Genomic DNA, 20513 nt, shown 5'->3' with positions numbered 1-20513 from the left:
GAAATGACAGTGTCAGTTATGGTATAAGTATTTAATCCTATACTGCGTACCCCGTGATCTTATTAACGGAATAATGCCACTTATGCTGTTAAATCTGGATTAATAGGTCTACTCTCACAAACTGCAATATTAACATAAAGGGATTTAGCAACTGTGTGCCTGTGCTCCTTGTATGGATTTGCTAGAGGAGGTTACAGCTGGCTATAAGCTTGCCTAAGTGAAATCACTGCCAGAAAATAGGGGCATAGGCGGCACCCAAACAGAGAGATAGAGAAACGCATCTTTAAGGTCAGTTTAGAGAAAATAGCTAGTAGTGACATTCTACAACTCGATTACTAAACTGAACCTTGGACATTGCTAGCACTTTACTCGTAGATTTATGATCAAAATGTTTTAAATCCAAAAATGAAAAATCCTTTTTCCAGGGGCATTTGAAACTGTGGGCCCCAGAGAACTGTCCCATTTTATTTCTGTTGTGCTGGATTTTTGTCACTCCATTAGTTCCTGTTTGAGCCTACTTCCTCATTGAAGAGAAACCTCCTTCATCATGGAAGCTGTGGTGTCCATGAAGCTAGGTCACTTTAGAAGGGGGTGGGTGTAGCTATAGTGGGCTCAGCTGGTGTTGTTAGGACCTGAAGAGCACAGAGGACTTAACCTACCAACTCTGCAGCAAACTAACCATTCCCTAAAGGCTATACCCTGGATTATACTCTTTCATTCTCCATGCCTTGGTGGTGAAGAGAATAACATGAATAAATTATAAATTAAGGGTTTGGGTCGGCATGAGTAAAGAATAAAAATAATATTGATTAAGAGTAAAATCAATGCAGCATTATTTTTCGTCATGTTTTACAACTCAACAAGAAATAGTTCTGCAATTAAGTTCAGAATCATGTGCTTGTTTGTTTTCCACACCATCCTGCTCCACTCCTCAAAGTCCTATGGCCTGCAGTCCTAGTGGCAAGATTGCAAAAGATTATTGAAATTATTACCCTCCATCCTCCCTCTCTTTTCCTCTCTCCCTGCCTCTCATCCTAATGCCTAACCACAAAATCCCAAGTGTGCACCTCCCTCTCTCTGCCTCCCTTTCTTTTTCACTCTCTCTCACTCTGCCCTCAACACACAGACACTTTCTTTCTGCCTATCTCTCTTCCCTTAGGGGAAAATCTTTCTCTTTCTTTCCCTCTCAGTGAACCCTGTCGGTGTTTGCCCGCTTCATTCATGTCCGAGAGAGGTCAAGCGTATAAAACAGTGCTCAATCTAACAAGTGTCACCCGATACCCCCTGGCCATCGTCATGGTGAACTGATCCAGAGTGCTTCATTATGCTCCTGTGAGGCGCTGAGCACCAGCTCATCCTTTTTACACCGCTGTGGCTGAGAGAGCAAACACAGGGGGAACCCTGGGTCAACAAGCCTCAGAATTGAGAGGCAAATAAATAATAGCCCATCACCCCCCTCCACCTCCTGATTCTTCCCTGGTATTTCTCCTCACATTCTCTACACGTCTGTTTCCAGATCATGTATAATGAAAAAAGTCATAATTTTTGTGGAATACCAGCAATTTACCTCCACCAGAAGAGAATTTAAAGTGTTTTAATTTACAAAGGCAAAATCAATAATGGTGTGTTCCAAGTATCAATAGCAAAAAACACTAACTTTTTTTCTCAATTTGAGGTCTGAAGCTACATGTAGTTTTTACTAATTCATGTCACTGACTTTTGATGAATGAACCTTTCCTTCTGATGAGATATGTGTTCATTTGCTGATGCAACTCCAGAATTACTCCCCAGCTTTGTTCTCACCTAGCCATCCTGGGTGAGTGTTTTCATTCTGATGTGAAGAGATACACATGTCTAGCAGGTTCTTTGAACCAGGAGGAAAAAACGCACCAAAAAAAATAATAACTTGAGTTACTCTGACCACTGCCCTTCCAGGCCATTTCTCACTCCTCTCCGCTACTCCAGCTCTCTCACCATCTCTCTCCTCTCCTTACACTTGACTCATCCCATCCCCATCCACAGGTTCACAGGTCTACTACTCAACCCTCCCTCACCCCCCTCTTCCCCAACAACACAAAAACACCGGGCTGGTCCTCAATGGACTGGGGGAGGAAGCATGCTCCACTGGAAAAGAGAAGGGCGGGTGGGTGTAAAAAACGAGTCTGGTCTCTCTGTGGTGATTGAATTTCTTAACATCTTTTCAAAAAGCGCTTAAATGCCTGGAGGCAAGAGGAAGAAACAAGCTAATGGTGGATGGGGAGCACAGAACAAATTTCAGAGCCCTTTCCTGCTCGCGTTTGAGGTTGAAAGCGAGCTCCTGCCTTTCAAGTTTCAAAGTCCTCCTTCTTCCCGCAGTGTCACTGAAGGATTTGAAAAGAAGGTAATTGTGCTCGCTGCCGACCTGATCAGAGCGCACGCCCCGGCTCTAGTATATCAGGAGCTTTCTCTGCCACTATAATGGAGACCGGTGCTCTGCTCAAGAGCTCATTCTCTCGCACTCTCTCTCTCCCTCCCTCACTCTTTTCCCTCTCACTCTTTCCTCCCCTATCCTCTCTCCCTCTCTGGCACTCTCTTCTTCTCTGACTCTCTCTCTTTCATTCCAACTCTCAATCACTCACTCACTTTCCCCAGCCAGCCCCTCATTAAATCCTAATGCCCAGGTTTTTTCCCCCCTTTTTATTATTTGGGGCCTCCATTGTAAAAACTCTGCCTTGGATACCTTCAAAAAACAATCCAAAACCCTCATGCTATACCAAGGGGAAACCAGCCTAATGAGAAGGCCAAAGGAGAGAGGTATGCAAACAACCAATGACAAATTGAAAATATGGAGGATATAACGAGGTAACGAGAGGCGCCTTCCGGAGATGAGTACTTGGCCCTGGGACACAAGTGCTCATGTTAAGAGGGTCTGTGCAGGAGAGAGTTCTTGTTTCTCTCCAGCAAATACTTCCTTCTTTTCTCTCGTTCTCTTTCTTGTGCTCTAGCACAGTAGGGACTAAGTTCCAGAACACGCCAATCAGGTCTTTTTTTTTTTTCGCCCTCAAAGTTCTACATGATATCCTGCAGCCACAACGCCAGTCAACGCCAATCAGGACATGGCAGAGTTGGAGCACAAAGACAGCTTTGCATCAGCATTGCACAGTGTTGCACAGTGTTTCCGGTGAGCGGGCTTTTGTTCGAGGCCTTACTGTCGAGGAGGAGTGCGGTGAGCGCGGGCTTTGAGATTGAGCCAAAGCCGCGGAGAGTTTTCCACCTGCGAACTTTTCAAAAACACCATTGTCAATAGCATGAACAGGTCTGGCTCAGAGGGGGTTGGTGGAAAAGAGGAGAGGGAGAAAAAAAAGAGTGAGAGTCAGAGAGAGACAGATAGAGGAAGAGAGAGAGAGAGAGAGAGAGAAACAAAGTAGATGATGCGCACTGAAAACACAAAACGCTTCTTCAAAGCCCCACTCCTCCTGTGCGATAATCTCTCTCCTGTTACCCCCTCCCCCTCTTTCTCTTGCAAATCACATCGCTGGAGTTAGGAGAGGGGGAAAAAAATAAAACGACTTGAAAAAGATTCCCCCAATTAACAATGAGACTTGGGATGTGAAAATTCCAGCGTCTGGCGTCCATTTAATAAGAGCAGCTCTCCAAGCGGCTTAGCGTTAGCGGAGCTAGCGTTACCTGAATCATGCGGCCTGGCACCAGGTGCAGTACTACACGGGGGAATCGCTAGTGATTAGCTGGCCCGCCAGGAAAAAGGGGAGCGCCTTGCATCAGCTGGAACACTCCGAATAGAGAGAGAGGGAGAGAGAGAGAGAGAGAGAGAGAAAGAGGGAGAGAGAAGTAGAAAGTACCCCAACACCGCACAGGGATTACTGCGATTGTGTGGGGTATTTTTTCACTCAACTTCTTGGCTCCCCAAGCAGTAATACAGAGTGGAGGGTTCGCCAAAAGATCCAGCCTTAACCCCCGCTGCGGGGATCCATAATGCCATGCAAGAGCTCGCTGAAAGGAGGGTTCAGATTGCGATTATGTGAAGGTGACTAAGTCTTCACACATTGATCGCCATGCTTAAATGTCATGGCAATGGCTCAAAAACAGTTCCGTTTGTATGAAAGATAGAAAAAAAAAACTCTTCTCCAAGGATTCCTCATAATTCCAACCATGGACTTTCAATAGTCTGATACTTTTTTTGATCAGGAAAAATAATTCACTTTCTAGCTCTTAGAAAGAATATTCCTAAATTCCAGTTGGCATGCAGTGTCCACTAAAATGAGTAGGAATCAGTTTAAAGAAAGAAACTGTAATGGTTTCATAAACTGAAAATATGCGCCCCATAACTTGAGTATGAGCTTCCTCCTATTTAATTACCACCGCATTTTATAGACCTTTTTAAAATAAACAATATTCCATTGAGAAGATTTTAATATGATGTGACTCACAAATTCTTTAACAGCCTTTGGCAAATTTATTGGCAACTATAGGCATGCTATAAATAATTGTTTTTGCCAAAGGACTTTCTATCCCAGTAGGGTTTCAAAACATTATACCAACGTCCAGGGTGAGGTGGATATTTTCCAAAAGGCAGTGTTTCTCTGCAGGACCAAAAAAAAAACATTAGAGGACATGCCTTTAATTTTATGTCATTACAAACTGGCTACACCCAGCTCAAAAGCCAGTCCTTCACTGCCAAGAAATCTGATTAAATCTCAAAGAGAAAAAAAAAGAAGCTAGGGACTATTCATGCTGTGCTTTTGCGCCAAGTTTTTTTCTCTCTCTTTTGTCTGCCTTTTGCGTTTGAGTTTGGACATCGCCAGACAGTTATGAAATGACAGAAAATCAATGCGGAAGCTTTGTTAAAAAGAAAAGTGAGTTCACAGCTCGCACCTACTGCTGAAACTTGGGTTTGTTTGCTTTTTGTGTTTGGAGCAATCCCATCGTGGGGTGCTATTTAAACAGCGTCTCGTGACTGATGCTGAGCGTAATTGCATGTGGATTCTGCCTGGCGGTTTGGGGGCCTCTCTGTCACCTCTTTAGCAGCTTGCTGACAGGGTTTGATTTCCCACTCTGAGTGTCAGCGACTGCTCTCCTCCATATTCATCTGCCAGGGTTCGATGCCTCCTGCATGTCTCAATCTTACTGCTTTGCCATGCAAACCCCCCCCCCAACCCCCGACTCCCCTCTCCTCCTCCTCTCATGCCCTCTCTCGTGTTCCTCAGTCCTCGTGCTCCTGGGACCTGAGCGGCTCCATTTTGCCTACAGGCCTCTTTTGAGATTTCCTTGAGAGCCTGCCATCTAACAGGCCTGGTCCAGGTTGCAGCGCAGCACTGGGGGTTGGGCAAGGAGGAGTAGCAGGAGAGGGGCACAAAGCCGAATCAAAGACTTCAACAAGGTCCCAAAGACTCCCACTTCACTCGTACTGAATCAGTGTCAGGGGCTGGAACACCTTCCTCTCCCCGACTCCCTCACAATCTCTTATCATCGAATCGATACATCACGACTGCAACGTGTGGAATTGGGCTGGGTTTGGGTAGCATGGAAAAGTGCTTCTACAAAACAGACCATGACCTGGACTATTTGGTTACACAAAAGACCTTCAGTTTTGCAGATGTTCTGAATTTTAAAAGTAAGCCCATTCTTTGGATATTTAGAATGAAAAAGTGAAAGGAAATACACACACTGTTGCAGCTTACTGCTGTCTACTGCCATCAGTTTGAGGATCTCAAGCCACATCCATTGAAAACAGCACTGATTCATCTCAGCGGCAGCAGCAGCATCTGCATTTCAGCTGACACAGGCGACTAACATGAGAGAGCTTCCTGTAACTCAGTGGCAGATGCACGGACTCCAGAGAATGACGGTACACTCTGTGCTTTGATTACACTGTGGTTGAGAGCCACTCCTAAGAAGGGTACTACACCCTGAGAGACGACAGACTGGGAGAGAGAGAGAGCTCTGAATAGGTGGCAAAAAGCCTTGATCAACATATATTATTATATTTGGTAGGTACCCTTCGTAACCACGTTTAAATCTTTCAAAAGCGGCTATTTTTGTTCCGCCAACCTTTCCTCGACTTGCAAATTGCTGAACGACCAAATATGTAACTCTACCCTCTACAAAGTTTTCAGTGGAGAGATGGAATTTGCCTTTTACTCACTGGCAAAGCACACGCTTGAGACCCTGGGAGTCAGTCTTTTAGGCTGATATTTCTCGCTTCCAGCTCTCCATGACTGGCCTGCTCTGGCCAGATTCTGCCCGGAGACACAGAGGGCCGAGGAGGGCCAGCTATCCGGCTGCGTCTGACCGCTGGCATCTCCCTCCTTCTCCCGCACAAGCCCAGTAGCCACCCAGCTCCAGCCTGTGCTACCCAGATTAGCGGCCGCCACGTGCTGAGGGGAGCGTCAGATCCACCCAGAGCTGAACTGCCAGCGCTGCGCGACTTCCACGCTACACAGCTAAATGAGACACTTCCAACATCAACAACATGTCTGACCAAAAGGTGCAAGACTGCTCAATGGGCTTCTGTCCTCTCTCTCCAGCACACCATCTGACAGCCTCAGTCTAAGCATGGCATCGGGATGCTGCGGGTGAGTACGCACCAGGCATGCTGGCAAAAAGAACCGGCCCTATTAAGACAGTTAGCCAACGCTTACCAGCGGATGGATAATTAGACACTTCAAAGGCACCTGCCTGTGATCCCATGAGGTGGGGATGTATTCACTACCCCCTCTCCTCTCTTCCATTCCTCCATCCCATTTTAAAAGCATGTTAACTCCTATCTGGGGCTAGCAGGCTAATTTAACTTCTGACATTTGATATGTGAGGAATGAGAGGGATCAGCCGTTTAGCTGGAACGGGATTACCCCCGCATCACCCCCCCCCCCTCCCTTCTTCCCACGTGAGGGAGGAAGGGAGAGGGGGTGGTGGTGGGGGGGACCAGGCCGCTCACAGTCAGGCCAGATTCATTAATTTGCCTGGTGTGCTAAGCAGTTTATCAATGACGGCGAAAATGTCTCGGCCCAGAGTGGAACATCCCTTTACCCCAGCCTACCCTACCCTCCTCCCTCTTCCTCTCCACTCCCTCCAGCTCGGCTGCCGGCGATATCACGGGCCTGCTGGTGTACAAATTCCTGTGAGCCTGTCAGTCAGCTGCTAGCTTTCCTCCTGCTTTCATGACAGCAGTAGCAGTAATGAAATCAGTCAGAATGGCAAGAAGGTGTTAGAGGTGTTACAGGTGTAAGAAATTACACTGAGAAAACCTTTTTTTTTTCCCTCCTCTAACGCTCTGTGTTGCTATGGATTGTTTATGCTTCGTTTTGAAATTCAGCCAATGCTGCGAGCAAATGCTAGCGTGAGCCAGCTAAATCCTATCAAAAACCAAATAGCCCCTCTCTACACTGTTCTATCAAAGGCAGATGGTCTTAGCCCACTGTATCCTATCAAAGGAAAGCCTCCTTGACCTTTGACTTTACACATGTGGAGAAGAGGGCCAGCGCTAACTCTTGAGTTAATTTTGGTGGATTAATTTCTGTTCAGTGTCAACATCACAAGTTGTATGCATTCATGCATGCATGTATGTATGTATGTATGTATGTGTGTGTGTGTGTGTGTGTGTGTGTGTGTGTGTGTGTGTGTGTGTGTGTGTGTGTGTGTGTGTGTGTGTGTGTGTGTGTGTGTGTGTGTGTGTGTGTGTGTGTGTGTGTGTGTGTGTGTGTGATGTGTGACGGATCTGGGTTAAATGTTTGCCACGCCTAAACTCTTTGATGCAACAGCTGTTCCTGCTTAGGCGTCCCTTTTTCCTGCTCGACTCCACGTCTTCCACAGGGCACCGTGACAATCATAATTCCAAGCAACAAGACAAACAACATTAAAACAGACACAGACACACACACCAACCCCACCAAGATTCAAAACCACAAGTCAAAAGCCATCAAACTCATCACCACTCAACACACAACATAGACAAAGCAGTAAAAACACATGACACATGACTCTGTACAAACAGGGTTCCCCTGAGATAGTATGTCATTTAGTGGGCTGTAACAGACTAGCAGACATCTAAAGCAAGCACTCGCTTATTTCACTCACTAACAGATGTATTTCAACCTGGTTCAACAAATAGAGACCACTCTGGGGGATGCTTAAAACATTACCTTCGAGGTTATCAATCTTCATTTAGTAAACATGGCGCCTGCTGTTAACGCTGTGGAATTGGGCAAATTTGCTGCTTAAATGTATCCTCCTGATAGACACTTCTCTCTCATTTTTTCTCTCTGTTCTTTCTTTCTTTCTCCTTCTCTCCTTGTCTCTCTGTCTCTCTCCCTCCATGCCCGACAAAGGTATGAAGGGGCAGTGGTACCACCAGCGTATAATTCAGCCTCCAACAACTAGGTGAGGCACATAACCTCTCATTAGGGGAGTCTGCCTCACTCACTGGGAGGCAGACAGATTAAAAGACCTGTCAGGGTCAGACAAACACAGCCAGCCCACGTCTCAGCAGCAGTGGGAGGGTTCAGGGTAGGAGGTGGGGTAGGTGGGGATGGAGGCAAAAGATAAGGTGACATGCCCCTCTCTCTCCCTCATTCTCTCTCTCTCTATGATTACATGGTCAGGCCGAGACCACCGTGCTTTCTCAGGAGCATGAGAGAGAGAGAATTACAGACTGACAGACCACTCACCTACAGAGCTCACCTGAGCTCACAAAATGATGATGTGTGCTGGGTTAATGCAAAGAAAGAAGGATCTGGTTCTGAAGATTTTAAATGCACAACCGTTGGGCTTTGTTTTTTAAAGGCGCTTTGAGGTCCGAGCTACTAGAAGGCCTGATTTCAGAAGGACCCTTAGACAAACGAGGCCCCTGGCACAGCAGCTAGCTAGCTTCTCCAAATGGGCTCCAGGTGCAGATATCCAGTGTGACCACTTTTTTTCTATTCTAAGATAGTATGCAAAAGAGAAGCAATAGGGCTGGGGCCGATCCACTTCCCTTGGTCCATATGTCTGCACACTTTCTGAAGGGCGAGGGTAAATTGTAAGCCATGAATAAACTGCCCCTTAGGAAAGCCATCGCCGGTGAGAAATGGGCCTGCGCAGGCCACAGCAGGATTCTGGGAATTCTGGCCAGGTGAGAGAGAGATTCTCACACACACACACAGGTGCGGTGTGCGTGCGATCAGAGGACACTCAAGGACATTGCTTCTGTGCTCAGGCCTAAAGTCAGTGTCCCCAAAACAGCGCTGAAACCAGTGTCTTGGCCTGATAGGTTGCACCTGTTGCCATTGGCAAAAAGTCTGCACCTGTTTTAGTGCACAATGCATAGCGGGTAAGTTCAAGGTGAGTGGCTCTTTATTGACCTGAAATTCATTGTAAGAGATCTACCCTCTATCGCTGCCCATTTTTAAAACATTACATGTCCCTCATGCTCCCTTTCCTCATTTGTTCCCGTGTCCCTTTCTCCCTCTCTCTCTCTCTCCCTCTCTCTCTCTCTCCCTCTCTCTCTCTCTCTCTTATTCCTGTCCTCTCCTCCAATAATGAGAATTACTCCTCTGTGACCTCCACTGTCACTCCGGCTTGTGGAATCCGCCTCCCCATCATTCCCCGGCGTTCCAGACGTAAAGCTCCCGTCATCTTTAATCAGTGCATTAAATTCCCATTAACTCCACACTCTGCACTCTACACCAGATTGTTTTTTTTCTTCTAACTTGTCGACTTGTAGAATGAGTACGCTGTAATGGGCATGCTGAAAGCAATGTCCTATAGCCTGCATTACACTGGCATGATCACATTCACTTGAATGAAAAGCTGAGCTCTGTTAGTCAGTGCAACCTTTTAGCCTTGCAGTCAGAGTAAGTGTGTGACCACTGCATGCCTGTAGTCATGTGTCCATCACACACTTTTGTACCGTCCTTAGACTTTCTAATCCTATTCTGTCTCTTTTGTCTTTTCAATCCAGTCTATTTCTGTCTGCTTTAATACTTTTTTTCCCCTCACATTCTTCCCACACTCCTTTTCCCTGTTCTCTCCTTGTACTTCTCCAACTGCCTCTATCACTCACTCTTCCCTCTGCCTTCCTCTCCCCCTCAATCGTTCTCTCTTTTCATTCTTTCATTATCACAGGGTCTCTGCAGCCCCCCCCTCTCTCTCTCTCTCTCTCTCTCTCTCTCTCTCTCTCTCTCGCTTTTGCTCTCTCTCTCGGGCGGCGCAGAGGACCCATGCAGAGCTGACAGAGGGCCAAGCAGAAACAAAGGGTGCATTGATGAGGCAGCAGACGTAATGTAGTCTGCCTCACAGCAGCCCCAATCCAGTCATGAGGTCGCCAAATTGTTAATAAGGAGAGAGGCCCATTCTGTGACTGGAGTCCATCAGCGTGTGTGTGTGAGTGTGTTATTGTGTGTATGAGAGTGAGTGTGTTATTCTGGGTATGGCCATGGCGAACGTATATAAGGTGTGTGGGTTCGTATGCGTTCGTGTGCGTGAGTGCGTGCGTGCGTGCATGTGTGTGTGTGTGTGTGTGTGGGTGAGAGAATGTGTACACCTCTTTATTCCTGAGTTAGTAAGACAAGGCAAAAGTACTATCAATGTTAAGGAGGTACATTACTCCCACTCCGCTTTGACAGTGTTCCCTCCCCCCCTCTCTCTCTCTGTCTCTCTCTCTCTCTCTGACTCAGGGCTGTCACTCTGAAGAAGCCCGGGCATCATTAGGATCTGAGCCTCAGGTGAGTCCCGCAGACAGAGCACAGACGAGCGAGAGGAGAGTCTGTTTCATCATGGCTGTCTGTGGGGTGCAGCATGAGTTACAGAGAGACACTTCATAAAAAGAGAGAAGCCCCTTTTTTCAACTCCACTGAAAGAGTCCATGATGCCGGCCACGCCAAGTTGGCAGACAAAGACAAAGTTGTCTTAGATTGCAGCAGTCAGAGTTGATTAGAGAATAGCAGGCCTTGCGATTTCCTTTACAAGCAAAATAAAACAGCAGGCGATGAATAAGCAAATAAATAACAGACTGCCGGGAGAGGTAAGAACTAGCGTTGCATTTCCAAGAAGACCCTCCCTCTCTCCCTTTCCCTCTCTCTTTCTCTTTCTCCATCTCTCTTTCTCTCTTTCCCTGACAAGAGCTCACAATCTACCTATTGACTAACAAGGGAGAGGTTTGCCAGAGTTCAGTGTGCATAGCCTCACCATGTAAGCATAAGAGTATATTCCCCGCAGGAACATTCCTTCCCAGCCCACACTTCTCCTTACACATCTGAGTTCAATTGGAGCCCGGTGCCCCCTTTCCTCTGGTAATCGATCCGCTAGTGGTTGACCACTTCGAGTGGCAGGGTTCACGGTTGCGGAGCACCATATCCGCATCTGATAAAGACAAACAAATGGATCGGCTGACACTCCCCTCACTGCATGGTGTGTGTATGTGTGTGTGTGTGCGTCCATGCATGCGTGCATGTGTGTATGTGTGGAGGTGGGAGGGAACAATTCCAGCAAGGGTTGGCTTCGCTGTTCGATTCTGTCAATAACGGATGGTGCTTTTACACTCCTGACCAAAGCCCTCTTTAGTGGTACAAGAGAGGGTAAAAGACAAAAAATGATAAAAGGATATGACTATAAGGAACAAAACTGAACTGTACGTACAAAGAGCTGAGAAAGTAAGGAAGAGGATAAGCGAGAGAAGAATGAGAATAAGGAGGAAAAGAAAAGGGGGAGAGAGAGAGAGAGAGAGAGAGAGAGAGAGAAAGATGGATGGGGTGCGAGGGAGAACCAGAGTGCTGGAGAGGGTGGGAAAAAAGGGGAGGGGGGAGGCGGCTTCTTAACCCTCTGTTTCTAATCAATCACCAGAAATCAGTGCCATAGAACACGGCCTTTGATCCCAACTCCTCTTTCACACTGTGCAAAGGGGAAGAGCGCACAAGAGGGAGAGAGAGGGAGGGAGAGAGGGAGAGGAAAGACTGAGCAGGAGACAGACGAGGGGGAGCAAAAGGGTTGATGAGGAAATGAGAGAGATGGCATTGAGATAGGAGGCCGTGGCGGCTTCACGAAAGGAGTTCATGCTTCACCAAAAGGTCTGGGACACGTCAGAAAACTTAAAACTTAAACATTTGTGTCTGAATATGCACTTAAGATGAAAACATAAAAGCCATGCGGACACATCCCTGGCTGCGATCGAGAGACAGGCTCCGACAACAAAGCAAAAACAAATACTTTCAAAGGCACTACGCTCCAACAGGGGCCAAAAACAGCTGAGAGAGAGAGAAAGAGAGAAAGAAAGAAGACACGGCTCAGAGAGAACAAGTGATAGAGTGAAAATGAAAAAATAACTCTCTCTCTCTCTCCACTTCTGCAACGAAAAGAGAAGGAGAAAAAGCGTGCGACAGAGAAGAATAACACGGGACAATAAATTCTCCCAGCATGCCCTGGACAGTTCCACTTTGTTCCTCTCCGCGGGAGCTTGTCACCAAATGGACACTCGCTGCAGAATAATCAGCCACTGTTTTCCTACTCGGGGCTTTCTATTTTTACAGGGCCCTGTCCGTGACCCCGGCGGCCGTCAGCGGAAAGGGTAGCTGAGAAAGGGACAGACACGGGAGAGAGAGAGAGGGAAGGGGGCAGAAAAACTGATAGAGAGAGAAAGAGAGAGAGAGTGTGTGTGTGTGTGTGAGAGAGAGAGAGAGAGAGAGAGAAATGATGGTTTTGCGACCCACAGCTCCTGACCTGACTGAACCGTCTGGCCACGGAAACAATACAGGCAATCGTTCAGACAGCAGGCCGGCACCCTGAGTGAGTGAATGAAGCGCAGCAGAGGGGGCCAGCAGTGTGTCCTAGTCCCAGCTACCTCCCTCATGTGCAGTCAATGCGTGTGTGTGCAGTGCTACGAAGGAATCCAGCCGACTGGCTGTGCTGGTTGAGCCTCCTGTGTGTGAGCCCAGCTCTGGGGGTGGGGTGGATAGGGGTGAGATGGGGGTGGAGGTGGGGGTGGAGGTGGAGGTGGGGGATTGAGTGCTTGCTCCAGTGGGTCGGGCTGGGGGCCGGGTTGCTGTGAGGCCCTCCGCCCCCGAGAGCAGTAGGGTCGGGTTAATCCAGAGCCGCGGGCTTCTCAAGTCAGAGAGAGAGGGAGATGAAGCAGCCAAACACGCGCACACACACACAGAGGCAGACAAACACACTACTACAGACAGACACGCACACATGCACATCGGCAGACACACACACCCCACTGCTGCAGGAAATTACCTTCGAAACAGAGAGTAAGGGCCTAGATTAGAGTCAAGGCATGCAATAAGAAGCCTCTCTGTGTGTGTGTGTGTGTGTGTGTGTGTGTGTGTGTGTGTGTGTGTGTGTGTGTGTGTGTGTGTGTGTGTGTGTGTGTGTGTGAGTGAGTGAGTGAGTGAGTATAATTATGTTTTTGCACTATTGAATGCATATGTCTTGCATTTCTTTGTCTGTGTGTGTGTGTGTGTGTGTGTGTGTGTGTGTGTGTGTGTGTGTGTGTTTGTTTTAGTATGTCTACATGAATCTGTGTGGGCATATGTGTGTCTCTTTCAATGTGTGTGCATGTGTGTGAATATGAGCACCATTGAATGCAAATGCGTGTGTGCCTATGCATGTTTGTGTGTGCACGTGTATGTGTGTGTGTGTGTGTGTGTGCGTGTGTGTATATGCGGTAGAGGCCTCTGTGACAGTGACCCTCACCTCTTCTCTGTGGGGCGCAGTCAGAGGTCAGCGTGCATGACACCCTCGGCCATTATGCTGTGTGACCTCCTCACAAGAACAGTCTCCTTCTGCTCAACTATTCCTCCATTAACACACACACATGCATGCACCCCCTGCCACCTACACATACACACCTGCCCTTATTCAACCTCTACAGCTATACAAATGCACACATATACCTCATTAGGCTGTGTGAATGCTTGTAGGCAACCAAAGGATTCGATAAACTAATTACACAATCCTTTATTTCCTCAACAGTGAAAAGTGGAAAACTGCAAGAAATTGCAAATAAAGGAAGAATGAGAGAGGGAGGAAGTGAAAAAGGGAAAACAGACAGAAGAGAAAAAAGCACAGAGGTAGGGAAAGGGAAAGTGATGCTTGTGTATGTGCTGGGGTGGAGTGGTAGGGGGATGAGTGGAGAAGCAGTTGATTATGAGGGCCATCAGGTGATCAATGCTTTCATTAATAAGACTGATCGCAGGACTGTCACAGCTCTGACAGCGGGCTGAGGGATGACCCGCTGCCCAGACTCCATTTCCCCCGATGCTCGGCGTTTACCCACCCCTCCTCTACTCTCCTTCTCTTTCCCGTTTACCCACCCCTCCTCTACTCTCCTCTCCTCACCCCTCCTCTCCTCTCTTTCTCTCTCCCGTTTAGCCACCCAACCCCTCCCCTCCTCTTCTCTCCCCCCCTCCCCTCCCCACCCCCCTCTCCTCTCCTCACCCCTCCTCTCCTCTCCTCTCCTCTCCTCTCTTTCTCTCTCCCATTTACCCACCCCTCCTCTCCCCCCTCCCCCACCTCTCCTCTCCTCACCCCTCCTCTCCTCTTCTCTCCCCTCCTCTCCTCCCCCCCCTCTCCTCTCTTTCTCTCTCCCATTTACCCATTCCTCCTCTCCTCTCCTGCCCGCTCCCTTCTGCTCTCCTCTCCTCTCTTCCTCTCTCTCCCCTCCTCTCCTCTCCCCTCCCCTCCTCTCCCCTCCACTCCTCTCCTCTCTTCCTCTCTCTCCCCTCCTCTCCTCACCCCTCCTCTCCTCTCTTCCTCTCTCTCCCAACTCTCTTACTCAATCATCCTCTTCTTCCTTTCCTTTCTCTACTTTCCCTTCCATTCCTCTATTTGGCTCTGTCTTCTGTCATTCCTTCTTCTCCTTTTTCTTTTCTCTCTCTCTCTCTCCCTTTCCCTTTGCTTACTCCTCTGTCCATTCAATACTATTCCCCCAGAATGAGAAACCCTCCAGTCGACTGGGAGTTTTGTGTCACTGGAGAAATGGGGGGGTGTGTGTGGGGGGTGAGCGGCTCGAAGAAACACGGAACAGAGGAGAAGGAAAGAGGAGGAGAAGGAAAGAGGGGGAGGAGAAGGAAAGAGGGGGAGGAGAAGGAGGAGGACAAGCAGGAGAAGGGAGAGGTGGAGGAAGAAAAGTGAAAATCCATTTTGAAGCCCATTTTCAATTAGGGTCCACAAGCTGTTATCGCAGGTGTCGCAGAATGGGGGCCCGTGAGTGAAAGTGTCTGCTATCCGTTTCTGAAATGAACCCTTATCTGTCCGCCACAAAGATGGGCCGGCCCCGCGTATCTGTAAATGACTTTCCCAGCCACGCTGCTAACAGGGGAACTTTATTTCTGTCAGATGACATTCCCCTCCATTTTTCGCTGTTGATCATTTAAATGCCCGCCTAAAAAAGGTGGCCTCTCTCTTTCTTTCTCTCTCTCTCTCTCTCTCTTTCTCTCTCTCTCTCTCTCTCTCTCTCTCATGCTGTTGGCTTTCTCTCCTCCCACCCCTGCCCTATTCTACAAATACTATGCATTCGCTCTCTCCCTTTCTCTCGCTCTCCCTCTCTCAATGCAATCCTTCAGGCTGCTTATTCCTTAAACATCCTATTCAGGATTAGATTTTTTTTTTTTCCCCCTTGATTTCTATCGTTACCTTTCGTTTCCAAGAAAGCTTTGACAAGAACCCTTTACCATAAATACCCCTGACCAAAACAAAAATGTGGAGAAATGAAAGGAGTTCTGCTTCCTCTCTAATACACAGCAAACTTCACACCCTGCCTGGGATGCCCAATTGCACGCATTCCTTCACAATTTTCCAGAAGTCTCTTCCCTCTCTTTTTCCCTTCACTCATGCTTTCTTACTGTCCTCTCTCTCTCTCTCTCTACACTCTGTTACCCCCCTCTCACACACTCCCCCTCTCTCTCTCTCTCTCTCTCTCTACTTTCTGTCCCGCCATTTTATTGATTCAGCAGCCATATGAGGAAAATGAAAAAAAAAAAAAAACCAGCCCAACTGCTAACCCAACCCAAAAAACTTTCCTCTGGACTCTGCTCCTCTCTCCTCTCAATGGCAGGCCCCTTTCTTCTTCCCTCCTTTCACATTTTTTTATTAGCAAATTATCCCATGACGACAGGATTTATTCAGGCAAAGAGCATGGACATCTTTTTTTAGGGCTCCAGGAAGCAACAAAAGAATCAGCGGACTTTGTGGTCCACCTGCCTGGCGAATGATGAGGGGGCAGAGGGGGGAGGAGAGCAGCACCCCCCTCGTGCCTGTCCAAAAGGGGACCAATCAGGCCATTGTTGCGGCGCGGTCGGCCCCTTTTGAGCTGTCGGCCCAGGGGAGAGAGCGCGCGGATGAATGCTACACGGGGTGAAGCCACCATTTAACCAACCATGTGGGAACGCTCCCTCCAAGACTAGGTAATTGCGTGCTGGAGCTCCATGCTCAGCTTTTTTTCATATTACTGACAGAATGAGAGGGAGAGTTGGGGCGGGTGTGTGTGTGTGTGTGGGGGGGTTGGATGGGGAAGAGAGATACGGACAGGAAGAGAAAGATTAGGAAGAAAAGAATGATCTGAGAATAAAGACAAGGAGAATGGGAAGAATGAAGGAAAGTAGAGGGCAAGAAAGCAAAAAAGAAAGAAAGGTAGATGGAAAGAAGGGAAGGAGAACAAAGAAAGAAAGAAAGACCAACCAAGACCAAATCAACCATCATCACACACACACACACACACACACACACAAACATCCCTGGCATGCACTCACAAACCTAACTCAACAAAAATATTTGGAATATTTCAAATTAGATTATCATTATCTCAAAAAGCCACTTGAACCACATCTGACTTGTGGCCTGAATGCCACTTCAACCACATTTAGTGCTATTCCCAGAGCCAATCCCTCAGCCAGGGACATATATTATTTCAATGTGGTGAAGACCGTCGAGACCCAATGTAACCTCTGTCTTCTTAATTCCCTCCAATGGAGTTGGAGCTCTAGAGTTCAAACTCCCCTTCCTGTCTCTGACAAACAAAACCAAACATTCACTATCTCCATCCACATGACATGTTGAAATGTGCAAAGACTTTTGTTTCTTACTGTATGTGGCTGCTCTGAAACTGAGTTCTGTGAAGAGGCCCAGCCTAAGTGCTGCACTAGGGCAAGTTAACCTCTGTTGACTCTTTTCTGGGCTGTTGGAACCCCTCGTGGAAGTGGAATAAAGAGTTCTTTTCAGATAGGATGGCAGGCTCAAATACAGTTTTGTGTGTGATTTGCTGATGTCCTGCAAAACGCACTACATGAGCCGAAGCCCTACAGTAAAAGAAATATATAAAATCCCTGGGAAATCCACCACCCCATCATGGGCACAGTTTTCCAATTACACTGAGGTTTCACTTCACCTTTCCGTCACACAGCTGGGGAGGCAAAACGCAGTCACTCACATGTTGCTGCCTCCCACGACCTGCCCAGTTTTGTGGGGCTTCCCCATCAGCTCAGCAGGGGCATGTGTGTGGCATGATTTGGGATAATTTGCTTAAATGGGGGGCATGTTGATTTTGAGACGCGGCGAAAAGCTACCCCGGAGGCAGCAATCACATGGGCCTCCTTGACGCGCTGCTTGCTTTATTCAGGCTGAAGTGGCCTGCGGCTCAGGCCGAAAGGGTTAAGGTTGGGCTAAGGGTCGGGTGTTGGGTTACCCCTGATAAAGGGTTTGGGTTGTGCGGATAGGGGCTGCAAGAGGGGAACTGGGGAATGTGAGGTCAGGTCTGTGTGTGTGTGTGTGTATGTGTGTGTGTGTGTGTGTGTGTGTGCGCACATGTCTGTGTGTTCATGGGAGTGTGTGTGTGTGTGTGTGTGTGTCCATGTGTGTGTGTGTGTGTGTTCATGTGTGTGTGTGTGTGTGTGTGTGTTCATGTGTGTGTGTGTGTGTGTGTGTTCATGTGTGTGTGTGTGTGTGTGTGTTCATGTGTGTGTGTGTGTGTGTGTGTGTGTGTGTGTGTGTGTAAGCTATCCTATGAACAAGGTTAAAGGTGCTGGATGCTGAGGAGTGCGCACACACAGAGCTAGCCGTCCCAAATTTCATTTGATGGCCTCTTATTTGCTTCTGTATTCTTCCTCCAGGTGTAAGTGCTGCTGGTAGACATTAGTAGGCCAACCTGTTCAGTGTGTGTGTGTGTGTGTGTGTGTGTGTGTGTAGGTAAGTGTGTGCCTGTTTGTCTATGTCTGCATCCAGTTTGTGATGATTACAGGATCTGTGTTTCCAAGACAAACCGTATGCTGTTTGGCGGAGTAATTACCAGTGTATTACAGAGAAAAATCTGCAATCACAGAGCCAAATTACATCCATGCTTTTTCCACACAGTAAAAACTCTTCCCCCGCATCCATCCTTCACACACACACACACACACACACACACACACACACACACACACACACACACACACACACACACACACACACACACACACACACACAACCCCGCACTCCTTCTAATTAATGATACAGCATCAGCCATCTGGGAGTGTGCAACGCAGCCAGGGATCTCCCAAAATGCATCATGGGGATAGATGTACAGTACACACACCATCATAAACATCATATACTCGCTCCCATACACTCACATCCAAAACTCTCACTGAATACAAATACAAATACGTGCAATAATGTCTCTCACAAACTTAAAATTCATATCTATAGTCCCTCCTGTACTTTAACACACACGTGACCAGACATTGTATTATTTCAGAAACTACACTTTTCACACATTCCAATTGACGTTCCATGTATATAATGTCTGTCCCAATCCCTCAGACTCATGCGCGCACACACACACACAAACACACATACACACACACACACACACAGATACACTAGAAAGTCAAAATGAACCATTAACCCTCAACAACACTGCCTCCAGTGTCCAGCCATCAAGCCTAAGCAAAGTCCTTATGGGCAAATGCCCCTACTCGGCAGCCAACGCACCTTGGCCAGTTATCGGGCAGCTATTTTCCTATTTAAGTGAATAGGGAGGCATACAGGAAGAGATGCGATTTGTGCGTTACGAATTGGCGTTACGAACTAACCCAATTCATTTCTATAGAGGATTCTTTGAGTGCTGTGTCTCCTCATTAGAAAGTCTCTGGCCTAAGTGATAAAAGGCACATTCCACAGGTCATTCACCACAACCAAGAGTCGGTGCAGCAACCCAGTGGGTGGATTCAAGCTTCTTTTTTTTTACATTGGCCATTTAGCGCTGGTTTGTTTGGATAGCCTGAAAGGAGACAAGGCTCTCGCACTGTAAATCCTCCCATTATTTATTTCAGCAGCTGTGCAAAAAGTTCCTGACCACAGAGGCCCTCAGACGAGGCACTAAGTTGCTCATGGCCAGAGTCATTTGGATCTGATCAGCTCCGCCATGAATGTTGTGTCTCCACAGTACCACGGCACAGTGGAGATGATTACAAATGTGCTCGCGCTCGTACAGCGATGGGAATCTGACCTCACTAAGACACATGGTTCTACCTTAGCGTGTCTAGTGGCCACAAACAAGGAATCCTCAGGGAGCAGATTTACTGTAACTGATGTTAGCGCTCTGTCTACTGTGGTCTGTAGCATTAACATATGTAAACATATACAGTGACTTGCACTGCACTTGTGTCCATTTTTGCTGAGTGTTGTTTAGTCAGGTTTTGATATGCATTGTCTGCTGTTATACTGTTTATCTGGTTTTACTGAAATGCTTCGAAGGATATTTAACACAAAGATGACGTACAATTGTGCATGTGCTGTGTCTGAGTGAGTGAGACACCAGATGGAAATTACTGCATTCAAAAAATGCTTAAATGACTTTTGATTTTATACCATTTCAGGTCTACCATAAAATGAGGCCAACTTGGCTTGGATGCACATGTGTTAGTATGTGAGGCCAAAACTTTTTTTTAATGTGTGATGAAGTGACCTGTGGACAGGACACAGGGAGTGGCTTAAGACAGGAGAGAGCAGTGGAGTGTGGCCTGTGGTCGAGGTTTCTTACCGTTGGAGGTGGTGCTGGAGGCGACGGCCTTCTCACTGATGTCGCTGCGTGAGGACGCGCCCTTGGTGGCCACAATGGTCTCCACCCTCTTCTTCTTCTCAGCTGCAGAACTGGCCTGGGACTGGGTTTCCATGGCAACTGTGCATTCCTCAGCACCACATCAAGACGGGACACCTGACAGAGGTATAAAACAACAGGTAAGAATTTGGCTAACGTGTGCCCTCTCCCTGAACAATGTGTATCTGTAACACGTACATTGGATCATATCTTAATCCCTTAATTGAACAAGAACAGCATCAGAGGAAACCCACAGGTGAAACTGTGTTGAAGTTGTGTCTACATCTTAGCGAATGATTTTACTTAAGACAGATATAGTAACAATCCTTTTGTGTTTATGGTTATCTAAAACAGTCGTGTGAGTGAAGGCTTCATTGCTCATCAGCAAAGGCATCTCTTATGGTAGGTCTTCCTCGAGAACTTGTAAAAGTGATAGGTATGCAGGTTGTTTTCATTGTTTACATTG

At 47.4% G+C, this 20513-nt stretch overlaps 1 protein-coding gene across 1 annotated transcript in view; it reads right to left on the bottom strand.

Moving 5' to 3' along the window:
- gli3 (GLI family zinc finger 3) overlaps nt 1-20513 on the bottom strand; it is a 117155-nt gene that overhangs the window by 73241 nt on the left and 23401 nt on the right. Inside the window, exon 2 of the mRNA XM_048265793.1 lies at nt 19991-20164. Within this exon, the coding sequence (XP_048121750.1) occupies nt 19991-20123 (133 nt within the window). The 5' untranslated portion in view covers nt 20124-20164. The remainder of the gene's footprint in view (nt 1-19990; nt 20165-20513) is intronic.

The sequence above is a fragment of the Alosa alosa genome, chromosome 16 (assembly GCF_017589495.1).
Source record: "Alosa alosa isolate M-15738 ecotype Scorff River chromosome 16, AALO_Geno_1.1, whole genome shotgun sequence".
In the NCBI taxonomy this organism is placed as follows: domain Eukaryota; kingdom Metazoa; phylum Chordata; class Actinopteri; order Clupeiformes; family Clupeidae; genus Alosa; species Alosa alosa.
This window is presented reverse-complemented; position numbering and strand designations above follow the sequence as displayed.